Genomic DNA, 23,607 nt, shown 5'->3' on the forward strand with positions numbered 1-23,607 from the left:
GCTCCGTCGGTGACGTCACCCACTGTTGAGAATACGCTGCCTGCTTGTCCTGGGATAACTGCTCTTACCACATCCTCTGGCAACGTGTTCCAGAGCTTAACTATTCTCCGAGTGAAAAAAAATTTCCTCCTATTGGTTTTAAGAGCACTTCCCCAGAACTTCATCGAGTGTCCCTTAGTCTTTGTAATTTTTGATGGAGTGAAAAATCGATCCACTTGTACCCATTCTACTTCACTCCATTGCTGGAAAAAGGAGTAATATTCACTTTTAAATAAACAATATTCTCATCTGCCAATCACACTTTCAAGCAACCAAAACTATACAAAAAACTGGTAGGACAACAGATTTGGCATAAAATAAGGTTTTATCAAAAGTAATATATACATAGATAATACAAAATCTTTAATAGTATTAACTTATAAACAAGTTAAATTCTATACATCATCCAGCCTTTTCTCACTTTGCATTTTCACCTATGTAAAAATTATTAGGAGACAGTTAAAAAAACATAAAAGCAGATAACACAAACTGAATGAATGCTGGACCATTTTCTGTGGTTACATTTAAGCCTAAACAACATAAACAGATATCTTACCCCAAATAAACCCAAACAGCAGACTTCTTTTAGGAAACAACCTTATAACAATACTGTGAATTGGCACCTCATAAACAGTTCAGAAATACAAGCCAAAAGTTGCATAATATAAAAGGTGAAAGAAGACAACACAAACATCATCATCTTCATAAATTTTAGAATAATTTGAAAAGAAAGAAAAGAAAAAGAAAAGACAGGTAGCCCAGATGAGCAGCTTACCCCAGCACCAATAACCAGTTCTTCTGATTGTTCACCCAACATACTTGGATGCTCCCCCTATATGCTCCTAACTCATTCCAGCCAAAATATATATTTTTTATAACCCTAAATAGAAATGTTAAGTAAACAAAAAACAAAGCAGATCCAGCAAGAATACTCAACTATAAAATAAATAGGCAAATACTTATTTCAAACCCTGTCAATATTCACAATGTTACACTAAAAAAAGAGTAAATTCCTCCATTACAGGTACAAAAATAAAATATATTTCCCTTTTTCTAATAAAACCAGCATTCACTCAACTGTGACCAAAATTATCAATAAACTTTGTGCAGTATTCTGTGTTTTGTTCTTCAATGTAACCTGTACCCTAGTGGGTAAAACAATCCATGTTTAGCCTCTCTTTTTATACTTCTGACCTGTACAAAAGCCCAGTGAGCAGCATCTTTTTAGCCTTCTTATATTCAGAGACAGTCACACTTGCTATTACAATAATTTCTAATGGCTGTGGGCACATCACTACAGGACTTGGGAATCTGGGGTGTTTGGGGTTTTTTTTGTTTCAACAAAGAAATTCTGTGCTCACAATCTTTTGGAAAACATCTATGATTCAAAGAATTGATGAGGCTTGTTGCCCTCAATACCTTTTGGTAATCACAAAATATGAAGATTTCTCATATTATTCTAAGTCCTTTCAAACAGCAGATTAAACTTTTCTTGGACTTGTAGCATATTATTTTCAATATTGGAGGTACGATCTTCAGTGGTCTCCATCATGCTCTGAAACAGTGAAATCTGCTTCATTATGATTGATTCCTCAAGCTTCAAATTCTTTAGTCATCCTCTGTTCTTGATCACGTTCTTTCCTCAAATGCAATCTTAATTGGGAAGGACTGCTCTGATCTTTGTCTCATCTCTCCCTGAGACATTCCAAGACCGACCTCTATTTTTGATTAGTTTAGCTGAAGCCATTCCGAGAACAACGCAGGAAAGAAATACAAATGTTAACTGTCAAAAGTTTGCAAATCCTATGGTACATATTTCAAATCTGCAAACAGAAACTGAGCCACACATGACCATTCTTTAGGCAGTTCACTAAAAGTGTAGTCTAAAATATATTTAAAATTCTAAAATTAATTTCACTCGGCCCAAGAATGAGCCAAGATAAAGTGCATAAGTTGGCATTTTTGAGATGATATAAGAACTTTCATCCCTCTAAAGAAAAAGTTTATCCAAAAGCCAAAAATCATTGGTGACAATTAGAAAGTAATGCCCTAACCAGTCTTGAGCAAACAACTTGCACCATGCTAATTTCAAGGCCTCATTATGACTGCCACAGCTTGGCAGGGTGCTGGTATGGTTTTACTAAAGAGGCTGAAAGACACTGGTCTTCCTTCAGGAACAGCTAGTTTCAAATCTTTAGTCACCATTTTGTCTCCATGATAGTTCAGGTGAAGGGTCTTTTTCCCACCATATATTCAGATATGGTGTTTCTCTACAGTTTACAGCCCTCCTTACAATTTCCGAGGATGGGAGTTCATGTCTGCATTGTTATATCTTAATTTGAAGCCCCAAACCATTAAGTACAACACCATTAACTGGACATCCAAAATGTGTCTTGTTCTCCAGGATATTAAATGGACACTGTCACAATGGAGATGACTTTCCTCTTCCTAAAGAGAGAAGACAAAGAACTATAAACACAAACTAGGAATATATAACATTCATCTTTGCACTGTGCAATGCCAGAAGAACTTGGCGAGATGACTGAATCATGCTTGATCCTTCTCTAAAGCACAGAAGAGCAGCCTTTAATGCGAGGAAAGAAGCAAGCAAATTCTTACAAAGCTTCATTCTTGAAGAGAGTCAGTATTCTGCATAAAGCCAAGGTCTGATCTAAAGCCTGAGAACCAGCTGCAAAGTGAACCTCTGTTCCTTCCCCCTCTACAGCCATAAAGCAAAAATTCCACCTTTACAGAAGAGAATCCATCTGTTCCATACCTGCACTTACCTGTAGAGGACAAGTTTAAGCTGCAAGTAAATGAGAGGGTTTCACTTGAGAGTTTGAACTATGTTCCCACCCTACACATGTAATTTTTTCAACCTTCCCCTAGCAGAGATCATTACAACGATACTTAGAAACAGGTTCTCTAGAGCACAGTTCTTCAACCGCCGGTCCGCGGACCGGTGACGGTCCGCAGAAAATTTCTGCCGGTCCGCGCAGGGCCAGCGAGATCAAGTCAGCAGTTAAATTTCCTGCCGACTTCGGTTCCTCCCGACTGCGGTTCCTGCTGATTAATGTTCCTCCCAGCCTCAGGCGATCAAGATAGGCTGCCAATGTCGGGGCCTTCTCTCTGTGAGTCTCGCCTGTTCGGAAACAGGAAGTTGAAACAAAATAGGCGGGACTCAGAGAGTGAAGGTCCCGACGTCAGCAGCGTGTCTTGATCACCACCCCTGCTGAGTTGCTGAAGAGGGCCGCGGGGAAGTTGCGATTAGACAGGAGAGAGCTGCAGATTCAGGTGCAGGTGGAGGGAGATGGTCAGCGTGTGCGAACAAGATCCTGGGGAGCCTTCACAGTGGCTGTCTCCCCTCCCACCAGCTCTCCAATTTGCCAGGGCAGTGATTTACCGGCAACTTCCTGCAGGCAAGTACCGAGAGCTGCTGGAAGGGGAGGAAGACACTGTAGGAGGCTGGGAAGGTGCTGGAAAAGGGAGAGCTGTTACTGGACTTGAAGGGAGTTAGAAGGAGAGATGCTGCTGGGAGGGGAGGAGGGAAAGATATGGGAAGAGAGTTAATGTTGGATAGAGGGAGGAGGGAAGGGAGAAGGAGAGATGCTGCTGGGAGGGGTGGAGGGAAAGGGATGGGAAGAGAGTTACTGTTGGATAGAGGGAGGAGGGAAGGGAGAAGAAGGAGATATGCTCCTGGGAGGGGAGGAGGGAAAGGGATGGGAAGAGAGTTAATGTTGGATAGAGGGAGGAGGGAAGGGAGAAGGAAAAAAAGGAAGGAGGGTAGGGAGAAAGAAAAAAGGAAGGAAACAGCTGGCAGTGAGATTACAGGAGGGGAAGGGGGGTCAGGGTGGAATGGAGAGATCAGATGAGAGAAAGGGGAGAGAGAGGAATGAGAAAGTAGAGAGACATTGATGCTGGAAAGCGGGTCAGCAGAGAAATGAGAGAGGGATAAAGATGCTAGATCTGGTGTAGGAGAGATAAAAATGAAGAAGGCAGTGAAGCTGGAATGAATTATGTAAAAAGGAGAGAGGAGGATGGACAAGGAAGAGGGGCATAGAAAGAAGTCAGATACATATGGAACGGGGAGAGGGCAGGCATTGGATGGAATGGGCAGATGCTGGAAGGAAAAGAGTGAAAAGAAGATGAAAGCAGAAACCAGAGACAACAAAAGGTAGGAAAAAATAATTTTATTTCTATTTTGTCATTAGAATATATCAGATTTGAATTATATATCCTGCTAGAGACATAACTGGGGACTGCAGTATTCTGTTAGCATGATATTTCTATGTAGCATTCTATAATAACTTGGCTTGTTCAGTTTTCTTGATAGTAGAGGGGATATATGTGAAGGGGAGGGGAGACAGGGATTTTGTTGGTCCGTGCTCTGTATATTTGTATTTATAAAATCACAATTGTTCAGAATATTGTTTCTTTATATACTTTAATAAAATACGTTCAATATAAAATCATAATTGCGGCTTGCGCAGATGGGATCAGATGGTTTGCGGGGACCGAGCTCGCGGAGATGGGGCGTAAACGGGGTTTTTAAATTTTAGTCCTAGTAGTTTGCCGGTCCACAAAATAATTATTTTATTTCTGCCGGTCCACGGGTGTAAAAAGGTTGAAGAACACTGCTCTAGAGCAGTGGTTCCCAACCCTGTCCTGGAGAACCACCAGGCCAATCGGGTTTTCAGGCTAGCCCTAATGAATATGCATGAGATAGATTTGCATATAATGGAAGTGATATGTATGCAAATCTGCTCCATGCATATTCATTAGGGCTAGCCTGAAAACCCGATTGGCCTGGTGGTCCTCCAGGACAGGGTTGGGAACCACTGCTCTAGAGAACAAGACACCACATGATTAATCTAAGGGGGTGAATAAGGATAAGCTCAGAAGTCCAACATAACACACATGGGCCTCAAGCTGTATTGCTGTGTTCATAAGTGCAGTAAAAAGTCAATAGGTTCTCCGAGGGGTTCAACCTGGTAATTGAGCACTTGTGTGAAACACCACAAAACAGTGATATCAATTAAATCATAAAATTTATTGTGAATCGGGGTATCCTCAGTGTGAGAGATCAGCGAAGGGAGAAAATTCTCCAGCACTTTACACAACAGGGCAAAGGTTAGTAAACCTCTGCCGGCATACTATCATGGGATACCTCACGTGTGCTCAACTGAAAGTGTGAACATTTAAACAATAATACTAAATATAAATCACACAAGTGAACAATAAGCCAGGAAGAAAGCACTCTGAGAACCCCCCAGCCAACTCCCAGAATATCAAACTCAGACTTAGCTTGAAAATGTGTCCATAAGTCTTGCAGTCAAATAAGGGGTGGAACAGTGGTCCAGGAACCCCTTATAACCAGGTTCAAGCAAGCTCGGTATGCCTGAAATTCAGCAATCATTGGACCAGTTTCGTGGTAAAATCAAACAGGGAAAAATTAAAAAATTCCATTGGGATGCCAATGATTATGCCTCAGGCCAGGTGTACAAATGGATGTACACACAGAATCCATCTAACAATTCTAATCCAGGGCCTAACACCACGGAAGATAGTTCTTCCATGAGTAAGTCCAGTGGTAGGAGTTCCCGGTAGGGATCCTCACGTTTTTTAGGACGGGGCAGCAAAGGAGGTCGAGAAGATGAGGTCGAGGGCGACGAGGCCAGGTGGACCGCAACCAAATGCAAGGTTACAACCAGCCGTAGACACGACTTCAAATGTCAATGAATCAGCAGTAGTCAATATTTCAGGTGTTACTTTTACTTCCACTCAAGTTCTAGACAAAGGTCTTTCCTTCGTCCCCACTACTTCTATGGATCGTTTCACCACTCATTGAGATATTGCTCGCCTCACTAGAAGTCTTCAAATCAAATTGTTTTTTTCTGATAGGGGGACTAATAGGGATGATTCACTATTCCATGCTAAATGGGTTCCTCCTGAGCCTATGGATCCCCATGTTAGGGTATTTCAGGATTTAGTTTTGAGAGATATTGATCAACTTGACATTTCCTGCAGTCATCGCATACTCTAACCTGACTTGGGCTCAACACATGGCTTTACAAACACTACGGACCGACCCCAGTTTAATCATCAAGCCCGCTTATAAGGGCGGAGCGGTAGTGCTCCAATCTAAAGCTCAATATCTAGCTCAAATTCAGTCTCACATTTCTAATGCCTTGTGGTACACTAAATTGGATATTGATCCCTCCCCTGACTTGCAATCTGCCATCATGGATGTAGTTCAATCTGCCGTCGCAGATAATATCATCACTAAAGGAGAGGCTAAATTTCTTACCCAAAACCCCAGTCATACTCCCACTTTTTACACTGTCCCTAAAATTCATAAGACTCTTGAAAATCCTCCAGGAAGACCGATTGTAACCCTTTGGGGCACCATTTTGGAACCTTTGTCCAAGATGGTGGATCATTTTCTGAAGCCAGAGGTGGCCAAAGCAAAGTCCTTTGTTTTGGATACTACTCACTTCCTTAATCTTATCAAACCTGTAGTGGTTCAACAATGTGATCTTTTGATCACTATGGACCTGGAAGCCTTATACAGAAACATTCCTCAACAGGAAGCCTTGACAATTGTGGATTGCACCTTGTCTGCCTTGCCTAGTGACACTCGTATATCTAAGTCCTTTTTAATGACCTTATCTTCTTTGGTTCTGCAAAATAATTTTTTTGAAGTTCAGGGTGCGCTCTATTTACAAACCTATGTTGTCACTATGGGCACAGCCATGGCGCCTAGCATTGGAAATATGAATGTTACAAACTTTGAGGAAAAGCATCTGTATCCCTCCTCTTGGATGACCTATATAACTATCGCTACGCTACATCGATGATGTTTTTCTTATTTGGTCTGATTCCTTAGGGAAGTTTCATGAGTTTTTACAATGGCTCAACTCCTTAGACAGACACTTGAAGTTCTCTGCTGCTGTCGATAGCCTCACGGTTTCTTACCTTGACACTGTAGTTACTAAGACATCTCATAAATTAATGACCACAGTTTTCAGGAAACCCACTGACCGCAACACATCTTCATTATTCCAGCTGTCATCCCATTCGTTTAAAACAATCTTTACCTGTTAGTCAATTTCTCAGGATTCGGCGCATATGCTCCACTACTGCTGAATTTAAAACCCAGGCTAAATTGATGACTCAGCATTTTAAAGCCAGATGATATATTGACTGGACTATCAAACGCGCCTATCTCAGAGCCCGCTATGCCAATCCTGAGTTCTTACTTACCTCTACAGACAATAAAACTTCTGATCATCAAATTTGTGTTATCTCTTTCTCTGATCAAACTCAAATGGTTGCCAATATCATCAGGAAACATTGGCATATTCTGGATTCTCATGCCATTTTTAAGGATCCTCTCCAGATCGTGTTCTCCCGTCCTAAGAATCTGAGCAATTTGTTAACGTCTATGACTCCTCAGACCATCAATGCTCAAGGGAGTCACAGTGCATGTGGTCATTGCAATATGTGTCGCAATACCCTTTCTATTTCCAGCTGGCAGCATCCTCAAACTCACCATGAATATAAATTAAGACATCAAACGTTGTGTGTGTCTCAGTGGGTGATTTATGTAATCACTTGCCCATGCAATCTTGTTTATGTGGGACGCAAGAGCAGAAAAATTAAGACCAGATTGTCAGAACATAAAAGTAGACTTAACACGGCTACACTATCTGCTCCTTTAGTTCCCCACTGTCTGGATAAGGGCCATGATTTTTACGATCTTACTTGGTTTGTCTTAGAACAACTTCCGGAAAACTACAGAGAAGACAGGATGGCTCATATTCAACTACGGGAACAATTCTGGATTTTTCAACCGAACACTGTGCAACCATGTGGACTTAATGACAGTATCGAGTGAAATACCATTGTGTAGAACAGTGATTCCCAACCCTGTCCTGGAGGAACACCAGGCCAATCGGGTTTTCAGGCTAGCCCTAATGAATATGCATGACAGAGATTTGCATATGATGGAAGTGATAGGCATGCAAATTTGCTTCATGCATATTCATTAGGACTAGCCTGAAAACCCAATTGGCCTGGTGTTCCTCCAGGACAGGGTTGGGAACCACTGGTGTAGAACACCTCCCCATTGGACTATGCTGTATTGCCTGCTGGTTGGTTTTTTCTGCCATGACGTATTTCCTGTTTGGATTTTAAGCACTGCTTGCACTTTGTTCTGTCAGCTCCTCCCTCCTCCCAGCTGGCTTGGTTCTTCAACTGTTTGCCTGAGGTGGCAACTGTGATTCTTTCTCTTTTTTACTAGCATGGGTTCCTGATGAAGGGACGCCTAGTCTCCGAAACCGGGCTTGCTTGAACCTGGTTTTAAGGAGTTCCTGGACCACCGTTTCACCCCTTATTTGATTGCAAGACCTATGGACACATTTTCAAGCTAAGTCTGAGTTTGATATTCTGGGAGTTGACGGGGGTTCTCAGAGTGGTTTCTTCCTGGCTTATTATTCACTTGTGTGATTTATATTTAGTATTATTGTTTAAATGTTTACACTTTCAGTTGAGCATGTGAGGTATCCCATGATGGTATGCCGGCAGAGGTTTGCTAACCTTTGCCCTGTTGTGTAAAGCGCTGGAGAATTTTCTCCCTCTGCTGACCTCTCACACTGAGGATACCCTGATTCACAATAAATTTTATGATTTAATTGATATCACTGTTTTGTGGTGTTTCACACAAGTGCTCAATTACCAGGTTGAACCCCTCAGAGAACCTATTGACTTTTTACTGCCCTTATGTTTTGAGTGTCTTTTGAAGCTTCTTTAGCAGTTTTGTTTTGTTTTTTATAGATCTTGTATTGTGTTCATAAGTGCTGCACTTCATTATAATATACAGTTAAAACTACTGTTTCCATAACACTCCTTGAATAATAGCATTATGGCCCGAGGTCAGTACTAACAGAACTGATGTAATAACGACAGAAATGCTCTTTACTCAGTGATAAAGAGCAGCACATCTTACCTGAAATCTGGAGTTTCTTACGAAGGGATCCTGGCCGTCCACTACTTGCTCCAGGACTGGAATTTGGGCTTGAGCGCAAGTCCAGCTGCAGAAAGACAAACAGACCACTGATAAGCTGAGAAGGGTAAACTCCAAATTTTCTCTTGGAATCTCACCCAATAGATTCAATTTCTAGGATATCCACAAATGACATGCCTAAGTACCAAGGTCCCCCTAACCAAAGTTTAACTTGCACATAACCGATGTTACCCATTCATAGCATTGCTTCAGTAACCACACAGAACCAGTGTAGCGCAACTTATTTATTACTGTTATTGGACACTCAATTTTCCATTACTGCTAAACATTGTAAGACATGGACAATTTTCTAAATAATAAGTAAAGTATCAATAAAATTTGTCATGCACAACTGTTGTCATATCATTAGTAGTCTGTTAAATGGTTAAAAAAATATGTAATAGTTTTCTATACAGTGTTTTGTCTATTTATGTTGTAAACCAAGTCAAGCAGGTTTTGTTTTGTGTGCTACTACCGCCGCTCAATCACACAGATGAGGAAAGGTGGGGAAACAGCACCCTCCATCATTCATTCCCAGTCACCCAGTCATCGCAATGCTGAGAGTCAGTGAGGGAGAGAGAAGAGAGAGGCAGGCCTGCCCCATTAACCTCACTGGCTCCTAGCTTTGTGATGTACAAACGCAACCCCACCAACTTCATGATGTAAAACTGCTGCATGGCACAGCAATTGTATATTATGAAGCTCGGAGCCAATGAGGTTGAAGGGGCAGACCTGCCTCTCTCTTCTCTCACCCTCACAGGCTCACAGTGTTGTGATTTACAGCTGCCTGGGTCACATGACATTTATACATTAGATGGCTAGGAGTGAATGAGGGAAGGTGCTGGTTCCCCACCATTTCCTTTGAAGAATGCACCTAAATGAGCGATATTATCAAAGAAGCCGATGGATGTTGATTAATGATGCATTCAAATAGAATGCATGCTTATTGCTGGTGAGCCAAACAAAAGTAAGTTGCCATTAGAATGAAAGGAAAAAGTTTGGGGCTAGAGCATTCCAATGCAGATATGCGGAGTGTGTGTTTATCCAATGTGAATTGTATTGCAAATACATCTCAAATATTCATTGTGGATATTCTGAAACCCAAGATCTCCTTACTGGGACATTTAATGCTCTGCTTTGGTAGTGTAGAACCAAGCATGCCCTCATGCCTCATCCCAACCCCACTAGTCGGTTAAACAGCTACATCCAGTTTTTCTATATTTTGCGGATATGATCCTATGATAAGCCCCTCCTACTGGTACTGACTGGGACTCTGCAAGAAGGGGAAGGAAAAGAAAGCACAGTTACTTACCATAATAGGTGTTATCCAGGGACAGCAGGCAGATATTCTCACACATGGGTGACGTCACCGACAGAGCTCTGGGATGGACACTTGAAAAGTGAATCGCAACTTTAAGTTTTAGAAAGTTTGCGATCAGCCCGCACTGCGCATGCGCGAATGCCTTCCCACCTGACGTAGGCGCGCGGTCCCTCAGTTAAGATAAGCCAGCTAAGAAGCCAACCAGGGGAGGTGGGTGGGTTGTGAGAATATCTGCCTGCTGTCCCTGGATAACACCTGTTACGGTAAGTAACTGTACTTTATCCCAGGACAAGCAAGCAGCATATTCTCACACATGGGTGACCTCCAAGCTAACTAGAATGGAATGGTGGGAGAGTTGGCCTTTTTTTTTCCAATTCTTTATTCATTTTATCATCTTACAACAAGTACACAATATTACATCATAAAAAAATAAACACATCACTTGAATTTCTTGTTAATATCATCCTAAATATATAAATTAATCCCTCCCCACCCACCCTTCCCTTAAATATTTCAAACAAAAATATCATATAAATATTATAAACTTAATAATTAATCTTTAAAAAGAAATTTATACCATCCCCCGACCCCCCTATGAATAAATATACTATCAGTGACAAATGATGACTAATCATTACAATAATTTGCCAATGGACCCCAGATCTTTTTAAAATTGTTATAATTCACATTCCCACTCTTTCCATTTTATAAATGTGGCACAACGAATTCCACCAGAATGTATAATTAAGATTGTTATAATTTTTCCAGTTACTAGTGATATGTTGCATGGCAACTCCTGTCATTATCAATCAAAGTTGGCCATTAAGAAAATAAATTTTGTAACATTGACTGGCCAAAGTGCCCATCCCATCTGGAGAAAGACTCCAGACAATAATGCGAGGTGAATGTATAAATTGAGGACCAGGTGGAAGCTTTACAGATTTCCTCAATAAGAGTAGATCTAAGGAAAGTTACAGAAGCTGCTATAGCTCAGATTTTGTGAGTTGTGACATAACTCTCCAGGTGCAGTCCAGTCTAAGTATAGTAGAATGATATACAAGCAGCTACCCAGTTGGAAATTGTTCTCTTGGAAACAGGATGCCCCAACATATTAGGATCAAATGAGACGAAAAGTCAGGGAGATGTTCTATGTGGCTTTGTCCTGTCAATGTAATAGGCCAAAGCATGTTTACAGTCCAGAGTGTGTAATGTCCTTTCTCCTGCATGAGAATGAGGCTTAGGGAAAAAAATTGGGAGAACAATCAACTGATTGAGATGAAACTCCGTAAACAACTTTCGATAGAAACTTTGGATGTGTGCACAGAACTATTTTATCATGGTGAAAAACTGTGAAGGGTGGATCTGCCACAACGCTTATAACTCACTGACCCTCCTGGCAGAAGTGAGCGAGATAAGAAAGACAACTTTCTAGGTAAGAAACTTGAAATGAGCCGTGGCCATTGGTTCAAAGGTGGCCTCATTAAACTGGAAAGAACTACATTAAGGTCCCAGACTACAGGAGGAGGTTTGAGAGGTAGTTTCACATTGAAAAGTCCTTTCATGAATCTGGAGACCAAAGGATGAGCAGTAAGAGGTTTTCCCCCCAACTGGCCTGTGAAAAGCTGTAATAGCACTGAGATGGTACGGGACTTTTTCGAGGTCGGCATGACTCGACTCAATGCCACTTTGACCTGAGTTCCAGATGGAGTAGGGGAAGGCTTCTTAGCCGGCTTACCCACTGGATGTTGCGACACCGGAGATGTTTCTGCCGGTATCGATGAGTCATCTTGGTCGGTGCGTTGGAGTCGGTTGTAAGGTCGGCTTCTCCTCCATAGTGATATTGAACAAGCTTTGTAGAAGAATGTGATTTTTCAAAGTCCTTTTTTGAAGTGATGAACAACGAGTACAGGTTTGTGGACGGTGCTCGGTTCCTAGACACTGGAGACACCAGAGATGGGCCGAGCGCATTGACCGTACTTCTTGAATCCTGTCTGCAGGCGGGACATCGACGGGAAGACCGCCTTGGTGAAATCGAAATCGGAGACCATGGTGGTACAAAAGGCCCCGCCGGGCCAAAGACCCATGAGGAAAAAAACAGATTATTTTTTTTCCTGAAGTAACTCAAACTAACAGAAAAGAAGAAAATAACATGAAAATGACTAAAATGTCACTGACGCAAGAGCAGGAAGGCAAAAAAGTTTTAAACGGCTGTTGAAACGCGTTGTCTTAGCTCCACGGAAACTAAGAAACTGAGGTACCACGCACCTACGTCGGGTGGGAAGGCACTCGCGCATGTGCAGTGTGGGCTGATCGCGAACTTTCTAAAACTTAAAGTTGCGATTCACTTTTCAAGTGTCCGTACCGGGGCTCCATCGGTGATATCACCTATGTGTGAGAATATGCTGCCTGCTTGTCCTGAGATAATCAACAGTTCTGTCTGTGGTTGGTTCTGATTTAATAGGTGCTTTAATAGGGCCCACTTGGAAAGTTGAGGTGGCTCTGTCAGTAATTTAATTTCCTTCGAGTTATGCCCTTTGGGTTAGCTTGTCTAAGAGAAGTTGAATAAACTCCTTTAATTGCCTGATTTGAGCTCCTTTTCTTGCTCATTTCCTTTTTCTTTTGGGATTTGTTTCTATGCATGTATTTGGAGAGTTCAATGCAGCCGGTATATCTACAGATATGCTCAAGGCGGCCTTAAAAGAATTTCCTGGACTCAAGCAGAGTACTGTCCCCAGGGGTGCTTTCATGATGACTTCACCATCATTCTGCCTTTATTTTACCTCCTTGTTGATAGAGAAGCAGATGAAAATACTTTACCTAGCTTCAGTTATGCCCATAGTAAGGAACTAATGGAAAACAAAAAGGGAGAAAATTAGCAAATATATCTGATAATTCATAGACTTTACCTCTATTTGATCTGGAGGAGGACAGAAGACCACTTCTGTTTTCTTTGCCATTGGCCCAAGCTCCACTGAACGAACTCTCTGAGCAAACTTCAGGGAATAAAGGGTCTCACCAGTGTTCCTCTCTACAGGAGATACCTGAAACAGAGAAGAGCAGGAAATCCATCACTCTGCAAGTCAAAACGCTCTCCATGCAATACCTTCATGCCTCACCCCAATACCAGGCCTGCATAGGAAAACCATGCCACTCAGCATTCCCCCTCAGATGCTTTGGAATCTGCAGTCTGCATGTCTACTGGCATGGGGAGGAATGCTCCATGCAACTGAAGCAATGGCGCAAACCCCAACAGTAGAAACACAGGCTGTAGACTACAGCACTTATTAAGAGGAACACTGATGTCACTAGCAACACTACAAAGTCAAAATGTCCTCTAACCATTTCCTTCTCTAAGTACTAGGACAGAAAGTCATAATATATCAACATGCAATACAGAATAAAAGCTTAATAAATACAATAAACCATCTCATCAAGAAGTATAATATAGCAGGGGGTGCATGATAGGGGCAAAGAGAAATACAAAACAGTACTATGAAAACACGTTTATATAGAGAACATAATGACATTAGAGGAACATGATGCAGATGAGAGGAAAAGGCTGAGTGAAGAGGGCTAAAAAATGAATAGGATATAGAAAAACAAAAGAAAAGAAATAAATAACATGAGACCATAGGACTGGCTAAAAACAAAACCAAAAGAAATGGAGAATGTAAGGCCATGGGACTATCGAGCTCTAAGGGAGAATGTAGCTGGTTAAAAAAGACTGAAATAAAACTTGAAATAAAAATCAGAATTAAAGCGTTAAATATCCGTAAAGGACTATTAAGCCTGGTGTAGCGCACTGATTATAAACTGTCTTTGATAGTGATGGAAAGCCCGCACATCTTTAATCAAAAACGGCTATAATAGCAAAAGCTACACGATGTACCACCTGATATACCTGGGGATACGTAGGTGCTAAAGTAACAAAAAATACAGAAAAAATGTAAAAATAAAAGTAATGATGATATAAGTAAACAATGTAATTAAGCCAAAGAGGAACAGATGGCCTTAATAATTGAAAAGAAGAAGAGAGATGGAAAACTCGCCGAATAGCAGAGATGGAAACACCCAGAATAGTCAACATAGAAACCGCCGTATAAAAGACTCGAACTAAAAACATAGTTGTTATATATCAAAATAATCTTATATGTAACAGACTGACTAGATAAAGATATTGGTATAGAAAGACCCCATATGAAGCAGAAGAAGACTTACCAAATTGCCGGTGATAACTGGAGACAGGCAAAATATCACGAAAAAAAACTATGGAAGAATCACCTTGCACGTGCCACCGCCCGACCAATCAGCAGCAATGCAGTGAGTTCAGCACATAGGCACATTGAGGCCCAGATTCTGTATAGGACGCCCGTCCCAAACGTCCTATACAGAATCGGGCCTACTTCCGCCCAAAGTTAACCCGATTCTGTAACCAACGTCCATGTTGCAGACGCCGGTTACAGAATCAGGTTTAAAATGCCCCACCCCCTCCCCAGACCCCCACAAAGATCGCCGTAGGAGGGTGCCCAACCCCTACTGCCGACAAAACCCGCGATCACCAGCAGTAGGGTACCCAACACCTCCTGCCGGACCCCCTAATGGCCCTCCTAAGATTGCTGGCAGGAGGGTGCCCAACTCCTCCTGCCAGACCCCCCAATGGCCCCCCTAAGATTGCCGGCAGGAGGGTGCCCAACTCCTCCTGTCGGACCCTCCAATGGCCCCCCCTAAGATCGCCGGCAGGAGGTACCCAAGCCCTCCTGCTGGACCCCCCAACAGCCCCCCTCCAAAGATTGCCGGCAGGAGGGTGGCCCAACTGTTCCTGCCGGAGCCCCCAACAGCCCCCCCCCCCGAAGATTGCCGGTAGGAGGGTACCTAACCCATCCTACTGGACTCCCCCCAATGAAACCCCCCACCCCGGAACCCCTCCTTGGGCTTACCTCCAATTTGGCTGGACGGCTGCTCGCACCGTCCAGCCAGCAGGCCCGCCTCCGTCCAAATGAGGCGGGCCCGCCCCTCCACTGCCCAACCCACAGGATCCTAGGGCCTGATTGGTCCAGGCGCCTAAGGCCCCTCCTGCTGTAGGGACGCCTAGGTTCACTTAAGGCTACTGCCTAGCCTTAGGTTGACTTGCAGGCCTTTCTAGGCTCCCTGGAGGCACCTTCAATATAGGCGGCCTGTCTGGGGAGCATTTTTTATTTTTTTTTTTTTTTAGAAAAAGTGCCTCCTGATTGGCTGATTAGACAGCTGGAGGACGCCTACAATCAGGAGCACTTTACAGAATCAGGGCCTGAGCGCCTATGCGCTGAGCTCACTGCTCAGAATGGCTGTTCCCGCCACGGTGCCGGACCTGTCTCATCATCTTGAAAATTAGGTAGGCCTCAGAATGTTAGTCCCAGTTCCATCCCCGTGGGAGTCCCGTGGGCCTGGGGGGGGGGATCCCCGTGGGCCTGGGAGGGGTCCCCGTGGGAGTCCCATTGATCTTGGGGGTTCCCCGCAGGACCTGCAGGATTTCTGTGATCTCCATTCCCATGCAGACCTCTAGTTCTTACCTGGATAATCTTCTTTCTGTTAAATACACACACCTATGTTAGGTGACCAATATGTGCTCACAAACTGCTTGCAGAAGGATGTCAATCATCTTTCAGCTCTTCCTTCTTCACCACTGGAGTACAGTGCCCTCTTCAGTTTGTACCAAAGCAATCGATCTCCACTGTAACAGAAGAAAAGAGAAAAAGGGGCACAGGGAACTTCCCAAGTGATATCATACATTTCTGTTTTGTTCTGGAACTTATGAAAGAGAATAATTATCCTGAACTTGCAACATAGATGTATCAATGAACCAACCTGCTGTGTGCAACTAGCACTAATTCCTAAGGAGCTCCAAAGCTCAACAAATTTATTAGTAATTTAGTCATACATGTTCATCTAACTGACAGGAGAACTATTCCAGTTCCGGACTATACAGTTGTCAGAGGCAGAAAGAAGGTGCATTGTAAAACCCACAGGGTGGGCTGTACAGATTCCTGTGTGTATTAACAGAAAGATCATCATCCAGGTAAGAACCTAGTTTTTCATTCTATTACACAAACACAGGAGTCTGTACATTAGGTAATGTACCAAAGCAGTGTCAGAAGCCTAGGGTGGGAGCCTGCCTGCAAAACCAAGGACCCAAAAGCAACATCCTCTTGAACTGCCACGTTCACTCTGTAGAACCTTGTAAAGGTATGGAGAGTAGACCAAGTAGCTGCTGTACAGATCTCTTCGAGTGGAACTGCCCAGGACTCCACCCATGAAGACGCCACACTTCTAGTCGAATGAGAAAAACAGGTGGCCGTTTACCAAAGCCAATGTACGTCAATGAAATTGTCATGCAAATCCATCTGGCGATAGGAGCCTTGGAAGCTGGTCTACCTCATCTTGATTGACTGGTCAGAACAAAAAGATGGTCGGGAAGTTGAGAATCATTGGTCTTTTCTAGGTAGTAGAGAAACTCTTTGCACATCCAGCCTCTGCAATATCTTAACTTGCTTACAACTTGTAGGATAAAAAAATGGGCAAACAAACCTCTCAGTTGACATGAAAGGCGACATAATCTTTAGTACAAAGGAAGGTACTATATGCAGTGAGACCCCAGCCTCTGTGATTCTGAGGAAGTGATCTCTGCAGGAAAAAGCCTGCAATTCCGAGATCAGTTTCACTGAGACTATTGCCACCAGCAATACTGTCTGTACTGTGAAATCCAGAAGGAGAGGCTTAGAAAGGCCCTTCAAGATGATATTAAGATTCCAAGCCTGAAAAGGCTGGCACAAAGGAAGTTGCAACTTGAGTGTCCCCTTCAAAAACTGAGTAACATCTGGATGAGACATCAGCGATAGCTTTTCTCCTCAAGCTCGGAAGCACAAGAGGTCTGCCACCTCGACTTTGAGAAATGCCAATGCTAGGCCTTTTTCTAGTCCGGCTTGTAGAAATGCCAGGATCATAGGAATTGGTGCCTTGAAAGGTTCTACTTGATCTTTGGCACACTAGAGCTGAAAAGCCTTCTAGGCCTTAATGTAAGTCGCAAACATTGATGTCTTTTTTGCTTGAAGAAGAGTCAAAATGACTACCTCTGAATATGGCCGTGTGTTCAAGAGCCATGCCATAAGACTAAAGCATTTTGGGTTCTCCATGGGAATTGGTCCCTGACTGAGAAGCCCTGTATGGACCAGTAGCTTGATGCATCTGTCTCATTGGAGACACACTAGATCCAAGTTTCCAAGTTTATTATTTCTTTGATATACCATCCATCAAAATTTATCTAGATGGTTTGCAATCAATAAAAATATTTAAAAACAAAGGTTAAAAGAACATACCAAGCCAGCAAGGCCAGTCTGAAGCTACCATGATCACAAGTCCCAGGTGATTCGCGATTCTGCGGATGACCCGGCCCACCATGGGCTATGGTGGAAACATACATAGAAGCCTCTCTTATGGCCAGGGCTGAATCAATGCAGCCTTTCCTGCACTTCTCGGTTCATCTCTTCAGTTGTAGAAGCAAGTCACCTTTGCATTCTTGGTTGAAGCCATCAAGTCCATTGGTCTGTCTTCCCCAGCGCTGCACAATAAGGTTGAATACTCTTTGGGACTGAGACCACTCCCCTGGGTCTAGAGTCTACTGGCTGAGAAAGTCAGCTTGTATATTTTCCACTCCCATTATGAAGTTACAGGGAAATACTTTTAAAACCAATAGGAGGAAATATTTTTCACTCAGAGAATAGTTTAAGCTCTGGAATGCATTGCCGGAGGTTGTGGTAAGAGTGGATAGTGTAGCTGGTTTTAAGAAAGGTTTGAACAATTTCCTGGGGAAAAGTCCATAGTCTGTTATTGAGAAAGACTTGGGGGAAGCCACTGCTTGCCCTGGATCGGTAGCATGGAATGTTGCTACTCCTTGGGTTTTAGCCAGGTATTAGGGACCTGGATTGGCCACTGTGAGAATGGGCTACCCAGGCTTGATGGCCCATTGGTCTGACCCAGTAAGGCTATTCTTATGTTCTTATGTGGTCTGCAGAGAGTGCCTGAAGATGAGCTACCGCCCACTTGATCATCATCCAGGCCTCCAGACGTAATAGAGCTTTTCTGGTGCCTTCCTGTTTGTTCACATAAGCTACTGCAATGACGTTGTCGGAGAACATTCTGCCTTTCCTTCTAGGTACTTCTTCAGTGCCCTCAATGCTGGACATATGTCTTGTAACTTCAGATGATTTATGGGCCACTTTCTCTGTAGGAGGGTCCATTGGATCTGCACTAGATGACCACCACAATGGGCACCCCAAGCCAACAGGCTGATGTTACTTGTGTCACTCATGAAATTTGGAGGAGCATGCCCTTTGATAATGGGGTCCCCCTGGAGCCACCAGCAGAAGCTGTTTCTCATTTCCCCTGTCCAGGGAAACTGCAGCCAGAGAGAATGTTGCTGCGAGGACCACCTGGATAGCAGAGAATCCTGGAGGGGGCACATATGTGCCCTTGCCCAGGGAAATACTTCTAGGGTGACCACCATTGAGCCTAGCACCTGGAGGTAACGCCAGGCTGTAGGATTTGGCATTGCTATGAGCTCTGAAATTTGCTTCCTGAGTTCCTGTTTGTTGGCTCAGAAAGAAAAACCTGGCCTTTTGCCATATTGAAGCAAACTCCCAAATACTCCAAGCATTGGGTCAGCTCTAGATGACTCTTCTTGAAGTTGACTTTCCAGCCCAGATCCTATAGGAGAGCCACAACTCATCTTACTGCCTTCTTGCCCTCTGGTCTTGATGATACATACCCTGATCAGCTCTGGAATGAGAGGGCATAGGATGAAGTTAAGAGGTGATAGGCTCAGGAGTAATCTAAGGAAATATTTTTTTACAGAAAGGGTGGTAGTTGCGTGGAACAGTCTCCGGTAGATGTGATGGAAACAGAGACTGTGTCTGATTTGAAGAAAGCCTGAGATAGGCATGTGGGATCTCTTAGAGAGAGGCAGAGATAATGGTTACTGCAGATAGGCAGACTGGATGGGCCATTTGGCCTTTATCTGCTATCATGTTTCTATGTTTCTAGGTGATTTGCGACTACCACCATCACCTTGGTGAAAGTGCATGGGGCCACTGCCAACCCGAAAAATAGAGTCATAAACTGGAAACGCCTTTAAAGGGCATGGAATCTCAAATATTTCCTGTAGTCCAGGAAAATCGGAATATGAATGTATGCCTCCGTCAGATCTAGGGAGACTAAGAATTGCCCCTGGAGCTACAGCTGCAATTACAGACCATAAGAACATAGGAATAGCCTTACTGGGTCAGACCAACGGTCCATCAAGCCCAGTAGCCCGTTATCGCAGTGGCCAATCTAGGTCACTAGTACCTGGCCAAAACCCAAGGTCTAGCAATATTCCATGTTACCAATACAAGACAAATAGTGGCTTCCACCTTGTCTTTCTCAATAATAGACTATGGACTTTTCCTCCAGGAACTTGTCCAAACCTTTCTTAAAACCAGCTACGCTATCCGCTCTTACCACATCCTCTGGCAACGCGTTCCAGAGCTTAACTATTCTCTGAGTGAAAAAATTTCCTCTTATTGGTTTTAAAAGTATTTCCCTGTAACTTCGAGTGTCCCCTAGTCTTTGTAATTTTTGACGGAGCAAAAAATCGATCCACTTGTACCCATTCTACTTCACTCAGGATTTTGTAAACTTCAAACATATCTCCCCCCCCTCAGCCGTCTCTTTTCCAAGCTGAAGAGTCCTAACCATTTAGTTTTTCCTCATACGAGAGGAGTTCCATCCCCTTTACCATCTTGGTCGCTCTTCTTTGAACCTTTTCTAGCACCAATATATCTTTCTTGAGTTAAGGAGACCAGGATTGAACGCAATATTCCAAATGAGGTCGCACCATAGAGCAATACAGGGGCATTATGACATTCTTAGTCTTGTTAACCATCCCTTTTTTGATAATTCCCAGCATCCTGTTTGCTTTTTTGGCCGCCGCCACACATTGGATGGAAGTTTTCATCGTATTGTCTACAATGATATCCAGATCCTTTTCTTGGGCGCTAACCCCAAGGTGAACCCTAGCATCTGGTAACTGTGATTCAGGTTATTCTTCCCAATGTGCATCACTTTGCATTTGTCCACATTTAATTTCATCTCCCACTTGGACTCCCAGTTTTCCAATTTTGTAATGTCCACCTGCAATTTTTCACAATCCGCATGCGTTTTAACAACTTTGAACAGTTTAGTGTCATCTGCAAACTTAATCACCTCACTTGCTGTTCCAATTTCCAGATCATTTATAAATAAGTTAAATAGCACCAGTCCCAGTACAGACCCTGTGGCACTCTACTATTTCCCCTTCTTCATTGAGAAAAATGGCCATTTAACCCTACCCTTTGTTTTCTGTCCGATAACCAATTCCTAATCCACAACTGAACTTTGCCACCTATCCCATGACTCTTTAATTTTCTCAGGAGCGTTCCAAAAATCTAGGATTTAAAAGCAAACTAGATGCATATCTCCTTACAAGAGGCATAGAGGGATATGGGTGACTAAAATTACGCCAGGTGTACACCTGGCTGGGCCTCTGCGTGTGCAGATCGCCGGACTTGATGGACTGAAGGTCTGATCCGGAGATGGCAGTTCTTATGTTCTAGACCAAAGTTCTTCAACCGCCGGTCCGCGGACCAGTGCCGGTCTGCAGAAAATCCCTGCCGGTCCGCGCAGGGCTGGCGAGATCGACGCCGTTAAATTTCCTGCCCCGGAAATCTTCTGTTCCTCCCAGCCTCGGGCGATCAAGAAAGGCTGCCGACGTCGGGCATTCCCTCTGTGAGTCTCGCCTATGCGGAAACAGGAAGTTGGAACAAAATAGGAGGGACTCAGAGAGGGAAAGTCCCGACGTCGGCAGCCTGTCCTGATCGCTGCCCCTGCCGAGTCGCCGAAAAGGGTCGCGGGGAAGCTGCAAGTAGAAGGGAGATGGTCAGCGTGTGTGGGGGGTCAGCATGTGGATTGGGGCCATCAGCAGCGTCTTTGCTGAGAGTCTGCCCACATGCAGGATGCGGCGGGTAGGGGCCTCTGGCTTGTATTGGGCGGCAGGGCCTGCGGTGCAAAGCTGTTTTGCCAGCTTTGGGTGTCGCGAATGTGCAGGGCACAGCAGGAGTAAGATCATTGGGAGCCTTCAACAGTGGCTGTCTCCTCTCCTAGCAGCTCTGTACTTACCAAGGCAGTGATTCACTTTGGCAACTTCCCCTTTCCTCAGAGGCGGCAACTGACCCAAGGTTGCCTAAGGGAATCACTGCTGCAGGCAAGTACTGAGAGCTGCTGGAAGGAGAGGAAGCCACTGTTGGAGGCTGGGAAGCTGCTGGATAAAAAGAGAGCTGCTACTGCACAGGGGACAGGTTTAGAACAAACGCTAGGAAGTTCTTTTTCACTCAGAGGGTGGTGGATGCATGGAACGCGCTTCCAGAGGCTGTTGTAGACAAGAAAACATTAAATGGTTTCAAAGAAGGTTTGGATAGATTCCTAGAAGAAAAAGGGATTGGGGGGTATAGATAGGTATAGACCATTGCTCAGGCAATGGGCCTGATGGGCCGCCGCGAGTGCGGACCGCTGAGCAGGATGGACCTATGGTCTGCCTCAGCGGAGGCAACTTCTTATGTTCTTATGCTGCTGGGAGGGGAAGAGGAAAGGGAGAAGGAAAAAAGGAAGGAAACAGCTGGCAGGGAGATTAGAGATTAGAGGAGGGAAAGGGATCAGGGTGGAATGGAGAGATCAGATGAGGGAAAGGAGAAAGATAGGAATGAGAAAGTAGAGAGAGATTGATGTTGGAAAGGGGGTCAGCAGAGAAATGAGAAAGAGATAAAGATGCTAAATCTGGTGTAAGAGAGATAAAAATGAAGAAAGCAGTGAAGCTGGAATGAATGATGTAAAAAGGAGAGAGGAGGCACAGGCTGGATGGAAAGGGGAGAGGGGCATAGAAAGAAGTCAGATATATATGGAAGGGGGAGAGGGCAGACAGTGAATGAAACGGGCAGACGCTGGAAGGAAAAGAGTGAAAAGAAGAAACCACAAAAGGTAGAAAAAAATCATTTTATTTCTATTTTGTCATTACAATATATCAGATTTGAAATATATATCCTGCTAGAGACATAACTGGGGACTGCAAAGCCTAACACTATTCCTGTCATGTGTGACTGCAGTATTCTGTTAGCATGATATTTCTGTGTAGCATTCTGTAAAATTTGGCTTGTTCAGTTTTCTTGATAGTAGAGGGGATATATGTGAAGGGGAGGGGAGACAGGGGTTTTCTTGGTCCTTGCTCTGAATATTTATAAAATGACAGCTGTACAGAATATTGGTTCTTTTTATACTTTAATAAAATACGTTCAATATAAAATCATAACTTAGGCTTGTGCAGATGGGATCAGATGATTTGTGGGGCTTGCGGAGACGGGGCGGAAATGTGATTTTTTATTTCGGTCTTAGTAGTTTGCCGGTCCACAAAATAATTATTTTATTTCTGCCGGTCCACAGGTGTAAAAAGGTTGAAAAACACTGTTCTAGACACACTATATCAACCGGCTCATCTTTATCCACATGTTTATTCACACCTTCAAAGAAGTCAAGCAAATTTGTGAGGCAAGATTTCCCTCGGCTGAACCTATGCTGACTCCGTCTCATTAAATCACAGGGACTCTAGATCATTTAATATTCTTTTGTCCCTACATCATGGTCTTTTGGAAATCAATTTGGTCTCAAATTAATTGTTTATTAGAAAACCATGTTGCTTTATCATATGATACAATTCTATTTGGGACGTCAATGAGAATAAAAAGTCAAATTTCATCAAGCAATAATAAACTTTTATTGATAACTAGTCTTTAAGCCTGTTATATTAACGGGTATTAGAATAAATGTGCAATTGTTAATAAAGATATTGAGAAAAAAAAAAGAATAAATGTGTCTGTCTGTTTGTGTTTCTTTATCTCTCTCTCTCCTTGGCCGCTGTCTGTGTCCTTCTGTCTTTCCTCCCTCCCCCCCGAGCAAAGCTGTCTGCCCCCAGCACACACATCTCCCCCCAAAGCAGCCCCCTTTCCCTCTCCCTAACTGTCTCTCCATGGCCCTCTTCTGTCTTCCCCCCCAGAGCAAAGCTGTTTGCCCCAAGCACACCACTCCC

At 43.5% G+C, this 23,607-nt stretch overlaps 1 protein-coding gene across 8 annotated transcripts in view; it reads right to left on the bottom strand.

Moving 5' to 3' along the window:
- Positions 1–351: 351 nt before the first annotated feature.
- KIFC3 (kinesin family member C3) overlaps positions 352–23,607 on the bottom strand; it is a 184,542-nt gene continuing 161,286 nt past the window's right edge. For 5 of the 8 annotated variants that reach the window (XM_033942227.1, XM_033942223.1, XM_033942225.1 and 2 more), the window contains 3 exons: positions 13,331–13,465; positions 9,047–9,131; positions 352–2,487 (listed from right to left, as the gene is read on the bottom strand). In XM_033942227.1, the coding sequence (XP_033798118.1) occupies positions 2,462–2,487; positions 9,047–9,131; positions 13,331–13,465 (246 nt within the window). In that variant the 3' untranslated portion in view covers positions 352–2,461. Of the gene's footprint in view, positions 2,488–2,815; positions 2,846–9,046; positions 9,132–13,330; positions 13,466–23,607 lie in introns of all 8 variants that reach the window. The other 3 variants (XM_033942231.1, XM_033942229.1, XM_033942230.1) reach the window with 3 other exon arrangements.

Source organism: Geotrypetes seraphini, chromosome 4, assembly GCF_902459505.1.
Source record: "Geotrypetes seraphini chromosome 4, aGeoSer1.1, whole genome shotgun sequence".
Classification (NCBI taxonomy): Eukaryota; Metazoa; Chordata; class Amphibia; order Gymnophiona; family Dermophiidae; genus Geotrypetes; species Geotrypetes seraphini.